The following is a 22,869-nucleotide window of genomic DNA, read 5'->3' on the forward strand; positions in this document are numbered from 1 at the left end:
ATTCTGGCTCACCGTATCTCTGCTAGGCCTAGGTAGAACTCTTAAAAGTGTTTTTGTTGAAGAAGCCATAGGATTAACATTTGTAGCAGCTCTTGCCAAATGTAGGTAAGAGAATAAACCAAGCAATTTATAGTTGGAGAATTTAATGGAATATGCTAAGAGAAAGGAAAGTGGAACTAAACAGAAAATAGGACAAACATTAGAAGTGTAGAGGAAAGTAATTATTGTAATAGGAAAAAGAGAGGCATGGATAGTTTGTCAAAAGCTACCTGAACTGCCATTGAAGTTTGAAGTCTAGAACAGGGATCCCCAACCTGTGGGCCGCGGCCCATTACCGGGCCTTAGCCATTGGGCTGCGGAACAGGCTGGCGTTGTACGCACATACGTGTGCTAGTGCTCACTCGCACTAGCGCCACTGCTGCTACACAAATGGAGCACCACGCAGCGAAAACAGGGCAGTGCTAGTGGGTGTCACGCGGGTGCTAGCACTGCCCTGTTTGCGTCACACATGCTCATGGCCCCGTTTGTGTGTGTGAACACGCACGTAAAATGTTTTCCCTCTGGTCCACCAACTGAGAAAGGGTGGATACCTCTGGTCTAGAAGACCGTTCTCAGCAAACCCAAGAGATGGTAAGCATGAATAAAACATTTGTTACAAGTTGCAGAACTTGACCAAGCACCTTTTTGACAGGTTAAAATGCTAGCATTCTGCCAAGAAGTTGCCTTGGGTTTGAGATGGAATGTGACAATGAGAAAAACTTGTATATTCTACTTTTGCTTCAACTGCCAGGTAATTAATAATAATTTTTTTCTGTGCAGCACAAGCTTCAATGGGAAATGCGTCAGCGAGAAGAAGAAATTGCAGAACTGCAGAAGGCTCTGAGTGACATGCAGGTGTACCTTTTTCAGGAAAGAGAGCAGGTTCTGCGCCTTTATGCTGAAAACGATCGACTGAAAATCAGGTTTGTGTCCTGAAAGACTGAAAAATGCTAAGTGATTGTCTTTGATGGAATCTGTAGATTTGAAATATATTGGAATCTTGCACATGGACATAAATAAGATGTACAAGAATGGAATGCAGATGAGAGCAATTTGCTTCTTCCTTACTTTTTATTTTATGACATAGGAAGATAACTGGCATTTGCTTCTTTTATGAGAAAAGGATCTATGACAAAGATGCACAATGTCAGTGATAGGATCAACTTACAAAACGTTTTATTCCTCTGCTGTCTTCTTGAGAAAACTGTAAATGAAGCTTCTCTTTTCTCACTGGAATACAAATTGAACCACAGTACACTGTATATCAATGAAGGATCCCAAATATACTATTTTTCTCGTACATAAAACATTGTTTTTTAGAAATTTTTAAAATAAATACAGTTGAGTAAGAGAGCTGTCTGTTTTGTTCAAGTTAATAGACTACTAATCAAACATTTCCCCCCCCCCCAAAAGGGCCAGGGGTTCCATTTCCTAAAAAAAATCATTTCCAGGAAATTTTATCAGATTCTCAGAATTCTTTCTTGACCATTTGGTGTTTTTTTTTTAAAAAAAAACACGCTAATAACCTCATTCACATATGGACAGTTCATATTTATCGGCTTTTCACTGTTGCAAGTCAAGTACAGAGGATATCTTCCACTGTTCTGGGGCATTACATTTTCCAATCTCATGATGATAGGAATTTTAGAATTACCATCTGGACTGATACAGGTTTCAGGAGTCAGGCCGAACATTTCTACTTGTACATATGTCTTAGTACTAAAATGGAACCTCCTCTTCCAAAGCATCACATTGGTATTTCCCCCAAAATAATTCAAGAGTCTTGATTTTAAACCGTCTCTAATTTATAAAATGGTTTGGTAACATTGCCTCCTGGTGGCTACAGACTCAAGTTCACATTCTTACTAATAAGATGCTACTATAATTTCTGTTAGTTCTTTCTGAAATAGAAAAAAAGTAGAGAATATCTTCAGTAGAGGAGAAATTACTTTTAAGACATTGTGTTTCCAACCATTGGTTTGCCATAGAGTTTTCATGAGGACCTGTGTGGTCAGATTCTACAAGAAAGAACTTCTAGAGTATATAAAATAAAAGGTTTGCTTTTCAAAGATTAGGTGAACCTTGAAGTCAACAAAAAGTGCAGGATGCATCAGCATTTAGGAATATAAATAAACTGCTTTATTTTCAATGCATTACTGTATAGGGAATTAGAGGACAGAAAGAAGATTCAGCATCTTTTGGCTTTATTAGGAACAGACAATGGTGAAATTACCTATTTTCACAAGGAACCACCAAGTAAGGTAATGACCATCAATTAACCTAAGATATTTTTACTGCGTGTATTTTATTTTATAAATTACATTACTGATTATGGCTTATTAAAAAGATTTATACAATTGTATAAAATGCAGCTGCAACAAAGTATATTTTAAAAGGCAGCAAAATATATTCAAGGAACTGCAAAATATTTTTGGAGTGAAAAGTACCATTTAGTTCTCAGAGAAAGAGCAGAATATAAACATAATCATATCCATAAATTTTCAGGCAAAAGATAATGGAAGTCAGTAAATGAAATCGATGAATTTGTGCCTCATAGGCCTAAATTCAGTACTTTCCCAAGTTCTGAACGCCTTGTAAGTCAAGGTTGGTCAATCTATAATTCCAGTCAAGTTGTTAAAAGTAAATAATTGTATAGGTCAGCTTTTACAGGAATGGCTTTTAGTGATAGAGAAAGTTTAGCTGTGCTACTTGCAACGTTATCTATAAATGCTAAGGACAGGATTGGTCAGTTTTGTCATTACTTGATTAGTGGGTTACAAGTACAACCAAATCCAGTTTTGCCACAAGTATTCTGAGCAAACTTGGATCTCTAATCTAGAGATTATATTGCAAGCTGATGTAATATTATACCCACATATTACCAGCTTGGAAGTATATGCAGTCTACTAACACAGTCAGAAGCAAATGAATTTGTTAAGTGTGCTAGGAAACTGGCAGAATGCTGATTGAAAGATTTGGGAAATGCAGTGCAGCATTTTATTGGCAGAAAAGTGAACAGAGATCAGATTTTTTTTTCTTCAATAGATCATTGAAAAATTAATTTGAAAAAGAAAGTTTATATTTTTTTAATCTAGAGAAAACACGTGCTAAAGTGAATAATTTTTAATTTTTGTATCTTGTTTTTATTATGTATTGCCCTGTTCACCGCCCTGAGTCCTTCGGGAGAAGGGCGGTATACAAATTAAATAAATAAATAAATAAAATAAATAAATAAATAAATAAGCATGGAGTGTTTTACACAATTATGAAATTGGATATTGGTTGCTGAATGCTTTAAGCGTGGTACATGAAGTAAATAAAGCATGCAAGAGAAAACAAAGCATACATTACACAGTGTAAGGCAAAGTTGTGTGATGTCCCCCTGGTGGTTTAATGTATTAGTACATTAATAAAAATATGTAAGAATGCTTATTGGAAACATGAATGTACTTATCCGCAGATTATGCCTTCTTTTAGCTGAAACTTGAAGGATTTGCAGTATATGTTAGATTGTATAACACAACAACATGGATTGGAAAATTAAGTTATAAAATACCAGAGGAGTTGTGATTAATGGGGAAAATTAATTAGGACAAGTAGGTTAATTTGTGCATTTCGGTAAAAAGTTTACTTGAGGAAAGAAACTGTATGGAGAAATATTAAGATACAAGCATAAAAATTAGTTGAAACTGAACTACAAGATCATTGTTATCTATATATTTTATTTCTTTTAATTACAGTGTCTAATGTGTATATGAAATGCTTTGATAGAATAAAAAATGAGCAATGTTTTGGTTTTTTATAGGTCACTATACATCAGCTACCAACCAAGAGCAGAGATTCCTTTGATAGATATGCCAAATGCACTTCAAAAATAGGTCAGTGGAAAAATAAACATTACTTTGAGTAAACATTAGAGATAACATTCAGATACCATAGGATTTTATGGAAAAGACATGACACTGTATTGGATTTGCCTGCTTGACTATTCAGCCTTCCCCTTTGTGGTATTCTGAGGATGAGTTGCAACAACTCCCAAGATGGTGACTGTAAATTTGGGAACTGTGCTTTAATTTTTCCTAGGTCATGTGAGCTGAAGTCTCTCCTCTCCTCTCCTCAGATATCCTGGGTTGCTGGGTTGCTCTTTTCATTTAGAACAGCCAGCCATAGAGAGGGAGAAAACATTCTCTCTCAGTGATTTTCCTGCTAAGTTCCTTTGCACAAAACTATGTGGGCTTCTTTTCCCAAAGAATCTCAAACTAATTTCAATCAGAATAGAGCTGGAAGGGACCTTGGAGGTTTTCTGGTCCAACCCCCTGCTCAAGCAGGTAACCCCGTACCATTTTAGACAGTCTTTTCTGAAAAGCCTCCAGTGATGAAGCACCTACAACCTCTGAAGGCAAGCTACTCTACTTGTTGATTGTTCTGGTTAATTGAATGAATTGGTTCTATTTATTCTTTGAAGAGAAGGGATGCGGTGGCTCAGTGGGTTAGGACGCTGAGCTTGTCGATCAGAAGGTCGGCAGTTTGGCGGGTTGAATCCCGAGTGCCGCGTAGCAGAGTGAGCGCCTGTTACTTGTCCCAGCTTCTGCCAACCTAGCAGTTCGAAAGCACCTAAAAATGCAAGTAGAAAAACAGGGACCACTATGGTGGGAAGGTAACAGCGCTCCGTGCGCCTTTGGCGTCTAGTCATGCCGGCCACATGACCACGGAGACGTCCTCGGACAAGCGCTGGCTCTTCGGCTTTGAAATGGAGATGAGCACCGGCCCCTACAGTTGGAAATGACTAGCACGCATGTGCGGGGGAACCTTTACCTTTTATTCTTAGAAGAAAGCAAAACCTTCAGGAATCTCTGAGGCAGAACACCAACAGGGGAAGATGTGACTACCAGTCAAAAGGAGACAAACTCTAAATAGCAGCTCACCTGCTGTCCTATGTGAAGAACCATCTGTACCCCTCTTTATGCTAATCACTTTGATTTCAGCCATAGTGGAGTAATCACCAGTGGATTACCTCTACATAATTTTAGGGCACATCAATAAGAACTTTTGGTGTAAGCAATAAATCCAGAAATACTCAGGCTGTTCTGCCTACGTTTAGAAATAGGTACACATGTAAAATTAGAATTAGATAGTTTGGTATAGTGGTGAAGGTGCTGGCCTAGAAACCAGTATAAGTTCTAGGTCTCCTTTAAGCATGAAATGCCAGCTGAGTGACTTTGAACTAGTCACTCAGCCCACCTCACAGGGTTGTTGTGGGGAAAATAGATGCCAGGAATATTAGGCACGTTTGCTGCCTCAGGTTATATATTTAAAAGGTAGGATAAATATTCTTAGACACTACCTTAATAATTCTTAGGTCTTTGATTAGGACTTATGTTTACAAGTCTTCGACTGTAAATATAGCTGTAAAGGTAAAGGTTCCCCTGCACATGCGTGCTAGTCGTTTCCAACTCTAGGGGCCGGTGCTCATCTCCGTTTCAAAGCCGAAGAGCCAGCGCTTGTCCGAGGACGTCTCTGTGGTCATGTGGCTGGCATGACTAGACGCCAAAGGCACACGGAACGCTGTTACCTTCCCACCGTAGTGGTCCCTATTTTTCTACTTGCATTTTTACGTGCTTTCGAACTGCTAGGTTGGCAGAAGCTGGGACGAGTAACAGGCACTCACTCTGTTACGTGGCACTTGGGATTCGACCCGCCAAACTGCCGACCTTCTGATCGACAAGCTCAGAGTCCTAACCCACTGAGCCACCGCGTCTAGCTGTAGACTACCCATATAATAAAGTAATATAACAATCTATAAAAATAATAATAAAAGAGAGCAAGCTATTTGATACCAATGCAGCCAAAGCCAGTAGATCATATACTTAGCTCATGCAAGAAAACAGCACAATGATTATAAGCAATGACATAACATGGTCACCAGGTCTGTAAAAATTAACATGTGCCAGTCATGAAAAATTGGTAGGAACACATAGTTGAAAAAGTAGCTGAAAATAACCAGGTTAAAATATTGTATTTCAAATATAAATTGATAAAGGCTTGGCTCACAACTCACCAGCTTTAACTGTTGTTGGGGAAAAAAAGATGATGTGGAAATACCAGGGAATAATAGAATAGAAAACAAATAATTGGAGAAGATCAGAAAGTATGAAGATCTGAAAATTGTTGAAAGATTACGGCATAAGCCAGCCATATTGGTCCCACTGGTTATTGGCATACTGGGTGCTATACCAAAATATCTTGGATAGCACTTAGAAAAAGCGTGCACTTCAAAAATTTCCATCTGCCATTTACTAAAGGATTTACTACCTGGATTCACACATACAGTATACTGCACTGATACATTGTGACATCCTACTTCTGGGGGAAATACTTGAGGCAAATGAAGGCCAATACCAGCTAAAAATTGGCAGTTGTAATTTCACATTATTGTTTATGTAATCATAATATAGAATGTATGTCTATTGTCTCAGACCAATTTGCTTTCTTTCCTTCCTTTTGAAGAGTTTTGGAGAATTATTTGTGTAAGTTTTTTTTAAAGGGATGTTTATCATCTGACAAAAGGATTGTAGATAAAATAATCTACTGATTTATTTATTTATTTATTTATTTATTTATTTATTTATTTATTTTTGGGACTTATATGCCGCCCTATCTCCCAAAGGACTCAGGGCGGCTTACAACAATAAAAAACAACAATACAAAAATTAAAAACGAATTAAATAGCCCCAAAATAAATTAACTACAATTAAAAATTAAAACATTTAAAAACCCATCATCAATCCAGGTCAGCCTGATGGAAGAGAAAAGTTTTGAGGTCGCGGCGAAAGGACCGGAGGTCCGGGGCCATCCGAAGCTCAAGGGGAAGCTGGTTCCAAAGGGCTGGCGCTCCCACAGAGAAGGCCCTCCCCCTGGGGGTCGCCAGCCGACATTGTCTGGCCGACGGCACCCTGAGGAGGCCCTCTCTGTGTGAGCGCACTGGGCGATGGGAAGTCATCCCCGGTAGCTTGCTGGGTTGATTTCCTTATATGTAAGGAAGTTAATATCTAATTCATTATCTCTGAAATTTATAATCCATTTCCACCCTCATTCATGCTAAAACAGTCTCCTACAGATTCTAGCTAAAACAGTTTCCTACAAATTAAATTTTGCTTTGGGTCTTCTTTTCAGTGCCTATTAATACCAGGTGTTTTTCTTCTAAAAGAAACTTCTTCCATTGGGGGAGATAACAAGAAAGAATTTTTATCACAAATATAAGCACTTGGAGTCATACCTCGAAGAAGAGGAAGCATCTGTAGTATATTTCAACAAGATATTTTTATGGTAGCAATTTTTACATATGTAACTTCCTGTCCAGTTGATTCAGAAAAGTAAGTGGTGTAACCCGTATTCTTATTTAACATTGCATCTGATATTCATTCTCTAATGACTGCCAGGTTAACACGCTAGGATAATTTTTTTAGAAATAATGTAAAACACTTTGAGAATTTTCTAGAAATATTGTAGAGCATTTCTGACATCCAAAACAACATATGCCATCCTAGCTTATAGGACTGAACATATAGTTAACAGCTCACAGTCTGTTTTTATATTTATAATAGTTTTATATCTATTTTTATTATATTGTAAGCTAGTTGGGAGTGATCCAACTTTCTTATCTCCTACTCAAAAAGCAATAAATCTACATACTTTTCCTAAAGCCATTTATTTTTATCTGTTCGTCTTCTGGCAAGGTTTCCAGGTGCTCTTGTGTTTCCTCTTAAAAAGCTCTGTTAAGATAGTTAAGACTGCATAAAAAAAACCTCATTGCAACCTGCCTGCCTTTCATTGAGGACCTGTATACTGCACAAGCCAGAAACAGGGCTGAGAAAATACCTATAGGAGTCGTGCTGTAGTGGTTAGAATACAGTATTGCAGGGTAATTCTACCAACTGCCAGGAGTTCGATTCTGACCATCTCAAGGTTGACTCAGCCTTCCATCCTTTCAAGGTCAGTAAAATGAGAGCCCAGATTGTTGGAGGCAGCATGCTGACTCTAAACTGCTTAGAGATGGCTGAAAAGCACTGTGAAGTGGCATATAAGTCTTAAGTGCTATTGCTATCTACAGACTTCTGACATTCTGGACATAAACTGTTTCAACTTCTCCCCTCAGGACACCGCTACAGAGCATTGCATGTGAAAACAACTAGACACGTTTTTTTCCCCCATGCCATGACTCTGCTAAAGACCTAATTCCCATAGCACTATCATATGCCTAAAGATGTAGTAGGGCTGTATTTCTATTACCCTCCTCATCTTTCCTACTATCTTCTCCTACTGGTATCTCCTAATTTATCACTTGTTTGTATGTACACTGAGCACTTATGCACCGGAGACAAATTCCTTGTGTGTCCAATCACACTTGGCCAATAAAGAATATTCCTATTCCTGTTGCTACTTTGGAGAGAGTTGTGACCCATTCTGTAAAGGGTGTAGCTACTTCAGGCTTTTTTTTTCTTTTCTTAACAGGGTTCCCATAATTGCTTCTGTATATGCAAACCTGTTACAATCTGTTTTCCTAATGTTCTTGCGATTCCTCCCTCTTGGACACTGTTAATATATCACAGTTTCCAGGATGCCTCCTTCCACTGTAGGAAAAGAAATAGAAATGATTGTGAAAATTATTTCTCTACAGCAGATGAAGATATTGGTTCGATAATGGTTTTTATCATAGGGAAAAGCTAGCTTAGGGAGCACCTGCGGCCGGCATCAACTTCTCTCCGCCCAGTGCGCTCCCACAGAGACGGCCTCCTCAGGGTGCCACTGGTCAGAGAATGTCGACTGGTGGCCCCCAGGGGGAGGGCGTTCTCTGTGGGTGCGCCTGACCTGTGGAACCATTTACCGGTTGAGCTCCGGATGGCCCCCGACCTTCGCTCCTTCCGACGTGATCTAAAACCCTATTTGTTTGAACAAGCCGGCCTGGTCTGATGGGTTTGGGTTTTAATTATTGTTTTTAAGTAATTTATTTATTGTATTTGGGCACTATGGTTTAATCTGTTCTTAATTTTTGTATTTTGGTATTTATTGCCCTGTTCACCGCCCTGAGTCCTTCGGGAGAAGGGCGGTATACAAATTAAATTAAATTAATAAATAAATCTTGTGTTTTTATTCTGATTGGGTTTTTTCCCCCTCTTCTTTTATCCTGCAACTTTAAGAGAGGCTGTTTACTGTTTCGGGCATTTAATTATTTCTTTTGGAGCAAGTACAACCTATTTTTCAGTGTACAGAAAAAGAATTTTCATAGTAAGTGCATAGTTCCATTCTGCTAACTACTGTTGCCTTAAACCATTACCTCAAGGAACCTTTCGGATTAATAAAATAACATCTTGTTACTTAAAAGTTATTTTCTTTGTAGGTTCTAAAAGCTCTGCCTTAAAAAATAAAGGAGAGAAGCCAGAAAGTGCAGATAGATACCAAAGAGACAACCAAACACTCCTACTACAGGTAATTGGTAGTACTACATGGAAAACTGTAGTACTGGTTTGGATTTCAATCAATTCAGCATCAGTTTGTTTAATAAGAAGGAAATAAAGAACGTGTGTATGATAATGAACATGGTGACACTTTATGGTGATATACTATTGACATTCCACCTCTCCTGCATTGTAGTCTTGACTGAACCCCAATTAAACAGATCTTAGTGAAGGATATTTTCTTTTATATATATATAATATTTTATTAGTTTTCCAACATGTACAATAATATCTTTAAGAAGCAATGTGGTATCCGAGTTACAATATTTCCATTTCAAACAAATACCGTATATACTTGAGTATAAGCCGACTCGAGTATAAGCCGAGACCCCCAATTTCACCCCCAAAAACTGGAAAAAGTTGTTGACTCGAGTATAAGCCGATCCGCCGTTCTGCAAGCCTCTGCCGCCAGCAGAGGCTCGATCCGCCATTTTGCAAGCCTGAATACACAGGAATACCCTGTGTGGCCGCGGCTCTCAGGGAAGCCCTGGCTGTCAGCTTCCTCGCTCCACGCTGCCATTCGGGGCCCGCGCGTTCCCCGGGCAAATCGCGGCGCCCAGCAGGCGAGGAAACACGCCCGCTCCAGTCGCCCCCCCTTCCCTCAGGAGACGCGAAGCAAGTGACCGCCCGGAGCTTACCGAGGACTTGCTTCGGTGCTTCCAGGATCGCGCGCACCTCTCCCAAGCCGCCGCCGTCCGGAGACCTGCCGAGGTTTGGGGAGGTGCGCGCGCACCTCCCCAAACGTCGGCAGGTCTCCGGACCTCTGCGCCCTGCCTGCCTGCTTCTTTCCGCAGCGGAAAGAAGCAGGCAGGCAGGGCGCGGAGGAACGGAGACCCGGCGACGTTTGGGGAGGTTTGGGCGCCTCCCCAAACGTCGCCGGGTCTCCGTTCCTCCGCGTCCTGCCTGCCTGCTTCTTTCCACAGCGGAAAGAAGCAGGCAGGCAGGGCGCGGAGGAACGGACACCTGCCGAAGTTTGGGGAGGTTTGGGCGCCTCCCCAAACCTCCCCAAACGTTGCCGGGTCTCCGTTCCTCTGCGCCCTGCCTGCCTGCTTCTTTCCACAGCGGAAAGAAGCAGGCAGGCAGGGCGCGGAGGAACGGACACCTGCCGACGTTTGGGCGCCTCCCCAAACCTCCCCGGGTCTCCGTTCCTCTGCGCCCTGCCTGCCTGCTTCTTTCCACAGCGGAAAGAAGCAGGCAGGCAGGGCGCAGAGGAACGGAGACCCGGCGACGTTTGGGGAGGCGCCCAAACCTCCCCAAACGTCGGCAGGTCTGCGCGGAGGAACGGAGACCTGGGGAGGTTTGGGGAGGTGCCCAAACCTCCCCAAACGTCGGCAGGAGGAACGGAGACCTGCCGACGTTTGGGGAGGCGCCCAAACCTCCCCAAACGTCGGCAGGTCTGCGCGGAGGAACGGAGACCTGGGGAGGTTTGGGGAGGCGCCCAAACCTCCCCAAACGTCGGCAGGAGGAACGGAGACCTGCCGACGTTTGGGGAGGTTTGGGGAGGCGCCCAAACCTCCCCAAACGTCGGCAGGTCTGCGCGGAGGAACGGAGACTTGGGGAGGTTCGGGGAGGCGCCCAAACCTCCCCAAACGTCGGCAGGAGGAACGGAGACCTGCCGACGTTTGGGGAGGCGCCCAAACCTCCCCAAACGTCGGCAGGTCTGCGCGGAGGAACGGAGACCTGGGGAGGTTCGGGGAGGCGCCCAAACCTCCCCAAACGTCGGCAGGTCTGCGCGGAGGAACGGAGACCTGGGGAGGTTTGGGGAGGCGCCCAAACCTCCCCAAACGTCGGCAGGAGGAACGGAGACCTGCCGACGTTTGGGGAGGTTTGGGGAGGCGCCCAAACCTCCCCAAACGTCGGCAGGTCTGCGCGGAGGAACGGAGACCTGGGGAGGTTTGGGGAGGCGCCCAAACCTCCCCAAACGTCGGCAGGTCTGCGCGGAGGAACGGAGACCTGGGGAGGTTTGGGGAGGCGCCCAAACCTCCCCAAACGTCGGCAGGAGGAACGGAGACCTGCCGACGTTTGGGGAGGTTTGGGGAGGCGCCCAAACCTCCCCAAACGTCGGCAGGTCTGCGCGGAGGAACGGAGACCTGGGGAGGTGCCCAAACCTCCCCAAACGTCGGCAGGAGGAACGGAGACCTGCCGACGTTTGGGGAGGTTTGGGGAGGCGCCCAAACCTCCCCAAACGTCGGCAGGTCTGCGCGGAGGAACGGAGACCTGGGGAGGTTTGGGGAGGCGCCCAAACCTCCCCAAACGTCGGCAGGTCTGCGCGGAGGAACGGAGACCTGGGGAGGTTTGGGGAGGCGCCCAAACCTCCCCAAACGTCGGCAGGTCTGCGCGGAGGAACGGAGACCTGGGGAGGTTTGGGGAGGCGCCCAAACCTCCCCAAACGTCGGCAGGAGGAACAGAGACCTGGGGAGGTTTGGGGATGCGCCCAAACCTCCCCAAACGTCGGCAGGAGGAACGGAGACCTGCCGACGTTTGGGGAGGTTTGGGGAGGCGCCCAAACGTCCCCAAACGTCGGCAGGTCTCCGTTCCTCCGCGCCCTGCCTGCCTGCTTCTTTCCGCTACGGAAAGAAGCAGGCAGGCAGGGCGCGGAGGAACGGAGACCTGCCGACGTTTGGGGAGGTTTGGGGAGGTGCGCGCGCACCTCCCCAAACCTCCCCAAACTTCGGCAGGTCTCGGACGGCGGTGGCTTGGGAGAGGTGCGCGCGATCCCGGAAGCACCAAAGCCTCGGCCGCGCACAAGTCCTCGGTAAGTTTTTTTGTTGACTGGAGTATAAGCCGAAGTGGAATTTTTCAGCCCAAAAAGTGGGCTGAAAAATTCGGCTTATACTGCGGGTTCTTCGCACCCGGCGGGCTCCTCATGGACTTGCCAATGAATGAGGACACGTCTCTCTGAGCGTTCTCGGGATGAGGGCCCAGACTGAAGTCCTAAGCTCTCTTTTATTGGAAACATAGGTTACAAAGTCAGCAAGTTAACATAGGTTACAAAGTCAGCAAGTTAACATAGGTTACAAAGTCAGCACAAGCAACAAGCAGTTGAATGGTTACATTTTAGTTATGCAGGAAGGAATTATCTTATGTTTACAAATGGTTGCATTTCAACTATACATCAAGCAGGTATCTTAAGGTTATAAATTAGCTACATTTCTGTATGGAATGTCTTTGTTCCTGTAACTATCTTGTATGTGTTACTTTCTTGTACGTGTTCCAACGGGTGTCCGTCTGCACGTAGCAAGGTCATCTGAAAACTTGTCTCTGCCCTGAGCCAGACCTGCGCCATTTTATGTGAGCCTAAGGTGGAAATATCACAGGTTTCCTACATCTCCTCCTTTTTTGTTTTTTGACCCAAAGGGCTCAGGAGGACAGAGATGTGGTGCATTCCGTTGCTAAGCATAAGGCTTTCTTTTGGCCCTCCTCGCCATCTGTGTCTAATACGAAGGAGGCCTTTTCAATGGCGCGGTCCGTAGTATCTGACTCAAGGTCTTCTTGAGGCAATAACTGATATTTTCTTTCCCACAAGGCATTTACATGCTTGATGGCACGTTGCTCTGCTATAAATGAAATGCTATTAGAGATAGTTCTAACAAAAATAGGTAAAATACAAGGCAATATAATACATCCTAAAGCAATCATACTAATTAAAGCTACAATAGCTTGCAAACCAGGTAATTTGGGAAACCAGGAGCCAAATAATTCCTGAAAGTTAAAACCATTCCATGTTTGAACAGGAACATGAGCTACTTTAATCATTTTGTCTGTGATCTCCTGAATCACTTTTCCACTGTCATCAATTTCAATACAACAATTTGTAAGGTTAAATTTTCCACATACCCCCCCTTCTTTAGCTAAGAGATAGTCCAGGGCCAAGCGATTTTGCATAATATAAGTTCTTGATTTAGCACTTTCTTTAGCTAAATGGGTCATGGCTGAAACTGTTTCATTAGTGACAATTTCTACAACTGCTTGCAGTCGAATCAGACGATTGAGTAAGTAAATTGGGGTTCTATAACCATAGGTCCCATCTTCTGCCCAAGTTGCAGGTCCATAATAATGGATTATACGGTCGGGGGGCCATTCATTGTCTTTCCAAACACCCCGATGAATGTTTTTTGTGTCTCGTTCACTACGGATGTTACCAATTTCTTCATAAACTGGAACACCCAACACTTGTCGCTGTTGGAGGGGCAAAAGGAAAAAGCTAGGCCTGATGGCTCCTAGAACACAAGAACCATACCAGTCCTTGGGAAGAAAATTATAAGCAAAACGTCCACAAATCCAATATAGGCCGGTAGGAGCTTTCCATTGCAAGGTGTTGTTTTCTGGATCTAACAGGAAGGCCATATTTGTCATTTGTGCCAATGCGTTGTTGGGCTGTGAGTCCGAAGAACCTGACCACCAAGTATTGTTCTCCCAAGTCCCTTTGCATCTTAATGAGCCCACGTTACTATGGCGAAAATCAGTCCTATTACGTTGGTAACAAATGTTGCCGACCAAGTTGGTGGTTATAGCCCAAATTTCTTGTCCTTTCGGAATAAAGGTGTAATTGGCCTGATTTTCTAACACCTGAGTGTAATTGAGTTCATGGGCTTCCCATGGCCATTGATCCCCCATATTAGTGCCCCCACACACAAAACAATTTTGTACCGTGAGCTCCTTAGCAATAGTTTCTGCCAAGGCCAAAAACATGTTGTGAGCTCTAGGGGGAAGTACCAACCCCTCCATTTGTTGGATTTCTTGATAATAAGAATGAAAAAGTGACTGACTAAGGGGATCTAAATTGTGCTGAATAATCTGGATTGTTAAGGTTACACTGGGGTCGGAGCCTGTTCCGTCGATACCCAGCCCATATTGATTGTTGACCCCTTTCCAGGAATGTGATCCCAACCAATTTTGTGGGACCGGGAATGTCAAATTTATTAAGTTGCAATTATGCTGGTGGCAGGAGGAGTTTGCTGGCAATCTGGTAATATAAAGTGTCTTATGCTGATTATACCTGGGTATGGTATCTGGATGGACAGTCATTCCTCGGGACTGAAAGTCCACACATTTCCAGTCCCCACAATAGGTGCCTCTGCCGCAGGAGTCGCGGTAGTCAGATCGTCGGGCGCATATATACTTTTCATTGTTGGAGTAAGTTCGCCGCCATTCTAAGGATCCGCATGTACTGGCCCCTTCATCCATGGCTCTGCATGCATCAAAGATGACAGATTGAGAAACCTCTCTGTTGTAAAAATCATGACTAACCAGGAGAGCTGACCCTGCTTCAATTTTAATTGTGTATCGATGAGTGGGTCCCTGTGGGTTGAAACATTGAATTTTACCAGCGTCAGTACAGATAAAGTATGATGTACCATTATAGGTGCAGTGATGTGACAGTTTGGTTTTGCAAGATAGGTGAGTGTGAAAAATCAATGTTCGAGTGATGAGGGTGCCTTGTTTGGTGGTTACCATGCAAAGTTCACATTGTCCTTCAGTCTGAAGCACCGCGGTCGTATGAGTTGGTAATGTTGATGAAAAACCGATAAGAGTCACAAACCATATTGTCGTCTTTAGCGGGGTCCGTAGTTGTTTTTGTGGAGGCATGATATGGGCGAACATGGCGACCAGGGATCCACAGCACTTTGTCTGGCAGTTGGACTGCAGCGTAGCCTCTGCCCCAGGTGATAAGGTCTGCAGGGCCTTGCCAAGTTAGGTCTGGAAGTTGTCGGTACCAAACCTGTGGCTTAGGGAGATCTGAAGAAGAAGAAGAAGAAGAAGAAGAAGAAAAATGCCGCTCTGCAGCTGTGGTTAAGGGATGGCCAGTCAAGTTTGAAAAGTTTAGAGTGTAGAGGCAAAGGTTAATAGTTTCTTGCACTGCTGGGAGGTTGGGGCTTCGTTTTCCCCCGTTCTGATTTTTATAGCGATCTAAAGCATGTTTCAAGGTTTGGTTAGCCCTTTCCACCAAGGCTTGGCCTTGGCTATTATATGGAATTCCAAATTTGTGTGTTATTTGCCAATAATGACAAAATTCTGCCATGGCTTGACTGCTATAGGCAGGGCCATTATCTGTTTTGAGTTCTTTTGGACATCCCAGCACTGCAAAGGTCCGAATACAATGATTAATGACATGTTTGGTGGCTTCTCCCCTTTGGGGGGTAGCCATGATGAATCCTGAAAAAGTATCAATTGAAACATGCAAATACTTCCATGGGGCAAATGGTGCATATTGTGTGACATCCATTTGCCAAATTTGGCAAGGCTCCAATCCCCTTGGATTGACACCCATAGGGATTGCAGTGGCTTGTTTGCTGCAGGTTGGACATTGTTGGCGAATTGCAATAGCTTCTGCAGCTGTAATGCCAAATTGCTTCTGCAAAGCTTTGGGATTTTGATGAAAATATGAATGACTTTCCCAGGGGGTGAGGGGTTGCAAGGAACAGGCCGAAGGTCCGGAGGCAGCCTGATCTGCAACAGTGTTTCCCTCTTGCAAAAAACCTGGAAAAGGCTGATGACTACGAATGTGAGCAACAAAAACAGGATGTTGGCGTTCAAAAAGCAAATTTTGCAAGGTTAAAAAAAGTTGTAACAAATCTGGTTGAATGGATGGGGATAAATAAGATCCATAAATCACTTGAATTGTGTGATAAACATAAAAGCTATCCACAATAAGATTCAAAGGTTGAAATGAAAAAATTTGACAGGCCAAAATTGAAGCAGCCAATTCAGCTTTTTGAGCTGACCGCTGGGGTGTTGTTTGCTTGGTTATCCATTGACCATTTTCCAACCAGGCACAGGCGCCACACTCCTTGCTCCCATCTGCAAAAACTGTAACAGCCGAATGTAGGGGGTGAGGAGACAAGGGTGACAACCAGTCAATGGGTACAGTGCGAACAATTTGCAAGCGATAATCGGGTGGTGGGTGGCAAGAAACCTTGCCATGCCAATCAGCTAAGGAAAATTGCAATTCACTGGAGGTTTGAAAAAATGATTCCCAAATCCGCAAAGACATAGGCACAAAAAGAGTGTCTATCTCCAGCCCAATCAAGGCTTTCGTTCGGTGACGAATTTTAAAAATCAGTTGAGCCAATTGTGCTTCTCTGGTTAAAACAGAAACTTTGGGCGTATGGGATAAATGAATCCACTCCAAAATTTTCAATTGGTTAGCACATTGAACAATAGCAGCAGTAAACAGTCCAGGTGTGTTTAAAATAATAGCAGCAAAAGGAACATTGATAACCATACGGTCTACCCAGATCTTTTTTAATGCAACATTTACCAACTGCAAAGTTTTAATATGTTGTTCTGACAAACAGATTTTGTCTGCTGGATGCTTTCCTAACGTTAAAGCATGAAACAAAGGAGACAAATCTGATGTTGTTAAGGACAGATATGGTCTTGCCCAATTAATGGTTCCTAGATATTGCTGCAATTGTACCAATGTTGGTTCTGATGGCAAAAATAATTTTGGAATATGAGGAAAAGCTGCTGTAGATAAAAGCTTATGGCCTAAATAGGAATAAGGCGACATGTGTTGAACTTTTTGTGGACTGACAAAAAATCCAAACTGATTTAAAATTTTTGTTAAAAATTCAAAAGTTGCCATAACAGTTCCTTTGGGGCCTGGTGCTGCAATTAAAATATCGTCCATATAGTGATAAACCAAAAAATGTGGATGTTTATCACGATATGGCTGCAACACTTTTGCCACGTACCATTGACACATGGTGGGGCTATTAAGCATGCCTTGAGGTAAAACCTTCCATTGGTATCTTTGGGCAGGTTCAGAGTTATTGAGAACAGGCAAAGTAAAAGCAAACAGTTGTCTATCTTCCTCACATAAAGGAATAGAAAAGAAAGCATCTTTCAAGTCAATGATCATGAGGTCGTAATTTTGAGGAATCAAATTTGGATTTGGCAGGCCAAGTTGTAGCGCCCCCATCGGTTTAATTATGGAATTTACCGCTCGGAGGTCGTGTAAGAATCTCCATTTACCAGATTTCTTTTTAATGACAAAGACAGGCGTATTGTAAGGACTGTTGGATGGCTCAATATGAGCACTTTCCAATTGCTCCTTAACTAATTGCTTTAAGGCGTGTAATTTTTCTAAGGTGAGGGGCCATTGGTTTATCCAAACAGGAGTATCAGTTGTCAATTGGAGCTTTAAGGGTGAAATAGACATAGTGAATCTATTCAAGTGTCAATTTAGCTTGGAACTGTTGCATCAAATCACGACCCCACAGATTTGTGTGAATAGGCAATATGACAGGTTGAAAGTAAGCGACTGAAGAAACAAAGGAAGAAGTTACCGGGAGCCACCTCTTGCTGCGCACGGCGTGTTGAATTCCCCCTACTCCTCTGACAGCAGGGGCGCTCTCAGTCTCCCAGCCCTGTGGCCATTCCAAAGATCGGATGACACTTACGTCCGCCCCTGTATCCAATAAACCAGAAAAACTCTGGTCATTGATAGTAAACGTCATCATGGGGCGACCATCTTGGACTGGCTGCTCAACTGCAAGCGCATCTGTGACCTCAGAGGAGGGCGGAGCTGTGGCTGGGACCAATAAAATGGCTGATGCCACAAGGTCCCCTTTGTGAAAAATTGTGGGTGAGTTTCCGGTAACCGCCATAGCAACAGAAGAAAAGTCACGAGAGTCTCGCAAGAATGGGGAAGCTAGAATTCCCCTAGCAATAAGATCGCGCACAGGAAAAACCAGGAGTGGGCCTTTAGGAGGTAAAGGGCATTTAGGATCGGGTTCAGTAGGCAGAAAATAGACTAAGCCAGGAACATTAATTTCAACCTCTTCTGAGGCGACTATGCGAATAGGGGGAGAATGAAAAAGAGGATCAGGGAAAAGTTCAGAGGGGTTAGAAGTGTTAAGAGGAAAAGAAATGTCAGCCTTTGGTGTCGGGCTGGCTGACTGCCCCTCCTCTAGTTTCCCTGCTGGGAGCCAGAAGAGGCGTGGCATTGATTGGCCCAATGGAACCCCTTTTTGCAGCGGGGGCACACCGTTTTTGGTTTAGCCAATTGATTGCCAAATTTGGAGGCACCTCCACCAGTGGCTCTACATTGAGATTTGAAATGGCCTGGCTTGCCACAGTGAAAGCAATTTCCCATTGGTTTTCTTTGTCCTCCATTATTTAGTGCCATAGCCAGGGCATCCATGGAATATGCCGTTGTGCCTACTATGCGACATGCGTTTAAATAATCAGCAAGAGTGGCATTTGGCATGGCAATAATTGATTTTAACAATTTCTTACAGTCTTCATTAGCATTTTCATAAGCCAATTTTAACAGGAGTTCATTTCGGGCATATTCATTGTCTATTTGCCTTGTTATTTCCTCCTGCAGTTTATCCACAAAGTCTGAATAAGCCTGATTGGGACCTTGATAAACCTTTGCAAAAGACATTTTAGCTTTTCCGTGAGGATCATCTATCTTGCGGAAAGCTGCTAAAGCCCCTTCCTGTATCAAATTAAAAGCCTCCCTTGGGCTTTGAGCCTGTTGGTCATTTGTAACGAATTGTCCTGTGCCAAATAATTGAGCCCTATTTACTCCTTGAGGTAATCCAGCAAGAATTTTTTTCTCTATTTCTTTTTTATACTCAGATTCCCAAACTACATATTGTGAAGGTGTCAGTATCATATGTGCAATGGACTTCCAGTCTACCAATGCCATCACATAAGTAGAGGCCATGGAAACGAAAAGTCCTTGTACAAAAGGCGATTGAATGCCATATGAAGCAACAGCTTTTTTAAGATCTTTCACTATATTCCATTGCAGTCCTTCATATGTGTGAACAGCATTTCCTCCAGCTGCCGGAGCTGGCTGGATGTTTACTGGATAGCAAGACAAATCTTCCAATGTTAGCTGTCCTGATCGGGCGGCCTGTCTAACAGCATTTGCCACCATTCCTTCTCTAGGATAATTGTTAATTACTTCTGGCTGAGCCTGAGGGGCACTGGGAGCCGCAGCTGAGGTGCCCTGCTGAGTTTCTCCCGGCTGAGTAGGTTCCTCATAAGGAGGGGGAGCCGGAGAAACGGAAAAGGCTTCTTTAAGTCCCTTTTCGTGAATCAACAAACATTCCATTAAGACTCGCCAGGTTGTTAACATTTTTGGAGGTGCTCGAGGAGGTTCATGGAGCCATTCTCCAATTTTTCTCCAAGTCCCTGTTTTCAACGAGCCCTTTTCCGGATAAGCCGGAGTATTTTCCCAAACATATTCCATTAAAGCAATCAACTCCTTTTTTGAAACTGCTGGCAATTGTTTGCCACTACTCTTAAGTAAAATATTAGAAGTTCTGACTATTTCCTCAAGCTCTTTCAGATGCGCTGCCTGTTGCTTAGAAAATTTGTTCCCCATACTCACGAATGGATCGTCGTCTTCACGAGGCGAGATCGGGTGCACAGCCTATTCCAGGCGATGAGTATGGAGACCGTCAGAGACGTATCCGCTCGCAGCAGATCACGTCGGGGTCACCAGTTGCGGGTTCTTCGCACCCGGCGGGCTCCTCATGGACTTGCCAATGAATGAGGACACGTCTCTCTGAGCGTTCTCGGGATGAGGGCCCAGACTGAAGTCCTAAGCTCTCTTTTATTGGAAACATAGGTTACAAAGTCAGCAAGTTAACATAGGTTACAAAGTCAGCAAGTTAACATAGGTTACAAAGTCAGCACAAGCAACAAGCAGTTGAATGGTTACATTTTAGTTATGCAGGAAGGAATTATCTTATGTTTACAAATGGTTGCATTTCAACTATACATCAAGCAGGTATCTTAAGGTTATAAATTAGCTACATTTCTGTATGGAATGTCTTTGTTCCTGTAACTATCTTGTATGTGTTACTTTCTTGTACGTGTTCCAACGGGTGTCCGTCTGCACGTAGCAAGGTCATCTGAAAACTTGTCTCTGCCCTGAGCCAGACCTGCGCCATTTTATGTGAGCCTAAGGTGGAAATATCACAGGTTTCCTACATTATACTCAAGTATATACGGTACATATTATTACAGATCTCCACATTATTATAACCAATACTTCCTCTCTCTTTTTTCTTCGATATATACTATCTCTTATCTAGATCAACATATTTCTTATTGCTATTCATCAAACATTTAATAGTTTATTTTATTTTATTTTTTGAATATATATCCATCAATCTTTTAGTATATTTCATATTTCAACATTCCATCTTAAAAACGTCAAACACCTTATCTATTTTTTCTAGCTTAATTTTACATTGGTATTTCTCAATTTCATATCACTAAAAAAATCTCTTTTTCCTTTATACAATTCTCCTCAATATCTAGTAGTGTAATATTTTCATCTAGCCAGATTTTGGTAATGGATGCCAGTCTTCCCTCTAATCCACCATTTCTTTGTGTACAAATTGGATCTTATAGACAGATCTGGTATTAAGGGCATTAACCTGTTCCATTTCAGGTGTGCCTCCCTGAGAAAAGTGGAGGAAAGAGAAAGTGGTAGAAAGTACCAAAAGAGCATTAAGAAGATACAGCTTTCACGGGCACCTAGATTGACTTACTGTTTTCCTTCAGGCATGAACAAAAGATTGCAAAAGTGCTCCCGCTAGAAACTGCCTTGGCAAGGAGAGAAGCAGAACTACCTGAAATTAGACTAGCCATAATGGACCCATTAGAACCGTTCTTCCCACTCGGACGCATGCATGACACATGTACATGACACAATGTGAGCAGAAGAAAAGGGCACAAGAATTGAATGTAGATTTCTTAACAGAACTTACATATTAAACTCAACAGTTGCTGGGATGCTGCCTTGATTTTGCAATTCGAAAGTTTAAGAGATCTGCAGACTTGAATTGCTCACTGGGGGAACTTCCAGATCTGCTATCCATCAAGAGAAGCCTGACAAGTTAATAGCCCCAAGAGTTCTGACTTTCATTTGACTGACCAATGGAATTGTGCAGGAGCAAGATTTGATGACTCGGGAGTCATTTCTATATAGTTTTCTTCCTGGTAATATATCACTATTTCATCAGAATTTAGCAATGCAGATGTATGTTCCCACTAAGCTATCTGATAAAAGTCACCCAGGGTTCACCTTAACGTCATTTTATTCCCCAATGTTATTAAGTGGTCACAATGATTGAAGGGGTTTTGAGGGGACCCCACTTTTCTTCCTGGCTGGGCTCCTAGTACAATGTAACCTAACAGGTTTGCCATCTTTATTACAAGAACGAGTTGTCATTTTTCCCTTATTCTTGTGTGACGTATTGTGGCTGTGCAAATATTGAGACCGAGGAAGGGAGTGCAGTAGGGAGAAGGGGGAGCAAATCTGGGAATGTATGGTCCAACGAAAGAGTGATTAATGGTGGATGACAGTAATCATTTTATCTTTGTCATTTAATGGTTGGAAAAACAACTGTGATGCTTTTCTTAAAAAAAGAGTACATAATGCTCCCTTCTTACAATCTTTCACAAAACAGTGGGTTGGACTTGGAGAGTCTAAAAATCACCTAGCCGGCTTCTGGACCTATGGGAGAACTAGAACTTTCCTTTCTTCTAGTCCAGGGGTAGGCAACCTCGGCTCTTTTATGACTCGTGGACTTCAACTCCCAGAATTCCTGAGTCATAAAAGAGCCGAGGTTGCCTACCCCTGTTCTAGTCCAGCACCATAATCCACTACAACAAACTGCCTAAAACCTGCAAACAGGTTTTTGCAAGGGAAAGATTTTATTTTCTTTGCATTATAGCATATTCTTCAGATTTATTTATTTTTTTCTTTGTGGATTCAGGTAGAAGCTCTTCAGGCTCAGCTAGAAGAACAGACTAAGCTGTCCAAGGAGCAGATTGAAGCACTGCTAGAAGATCGGCGCATCCGAATAGAAGAAGCTCAGGTGCAGCATCAGAGGGATCAGGAAAAGATCAAAGACACCACTGAAAAGTATGTGCAAAAGACCAATTGAGATCACCTACTAAAAAGTATGACACATTGGGTGTTGTAAAAGCATTTTATTCTTCCCTGGGCAAAATATCATTTTTTAAAATCTGATGTTCCTGGTTTGAACCTTTGCTATGGTATATATGGGATAGATTGTTTTGTAAGCGATTATTTCTAGATAAGGTTATTATTTGAGAAAGAGTCCTAATATTGTAATTGAACCTAGCTATTACATGAATAATTAGTTCCAAATTCCATCACCAAAATTCCCAAACAAAAGATCTTGATATTGGTTCTATGATAAATCTTTGTCTAGCAATCCTGGAGAGTTGCAAATTAGGATAGAGAGTCTTAGATTAGATGACTAATCCAATCTGGATTAGACTCAAATGTAGACTCAAATCCAGAATACAGATG

The 22,869-nt window shown here is 42.9% G+C and overlaps 1 protein-coding gene across 1 annotated transcript in view; it reads left to right on the plus strand.

Moving 5' to 3' along the window:
• The window catches only part of CCDC77 (coiled-coil domain containing 77), a gene marked incomplete at its 5' end in the record, with an annotated part of 30,226 nt that overhangs the window by 3,398 nt on the left and 3,959 nt on the right, over window positions 1-22,869 (plus strand). Inside the window, 5 exons of the mRNA XM_081330657.1 lie at window positions 820-962; window positions 2,204-2,300; window positions 3,845-3,917; window positions 9,437-9,525; window positions 22,307-22,455. Of these exons, the coding sequence (XP_081186783.1) occupies window positions 820-962; window positions 2,204-2,300; window positions 3,845-3,917; window positions 9,437-9,525; window positions 22,307-22,455 (551 nt within the window). The remainder of the gene's footprint in view (window positions 1-819; window positions 963-2,203; window positions 2,301-3,844; window positions 3,918-9,436; window positions 9,526-22,306; window positions 22,456-22,869) is intronic.

The sequence above is a fragment of the Vipera berus genome (genome assembly GCF_964194415.1).
Source record: "Vipera berus genome assembly, chromosome: 6".
NCBI classification, from domain to species: domain Eukaryota; kingdom Metazoa; phylum Chordata; class Lepidosauria; order Squamata; family Viperidae; genus Vipera; species Vipera berus.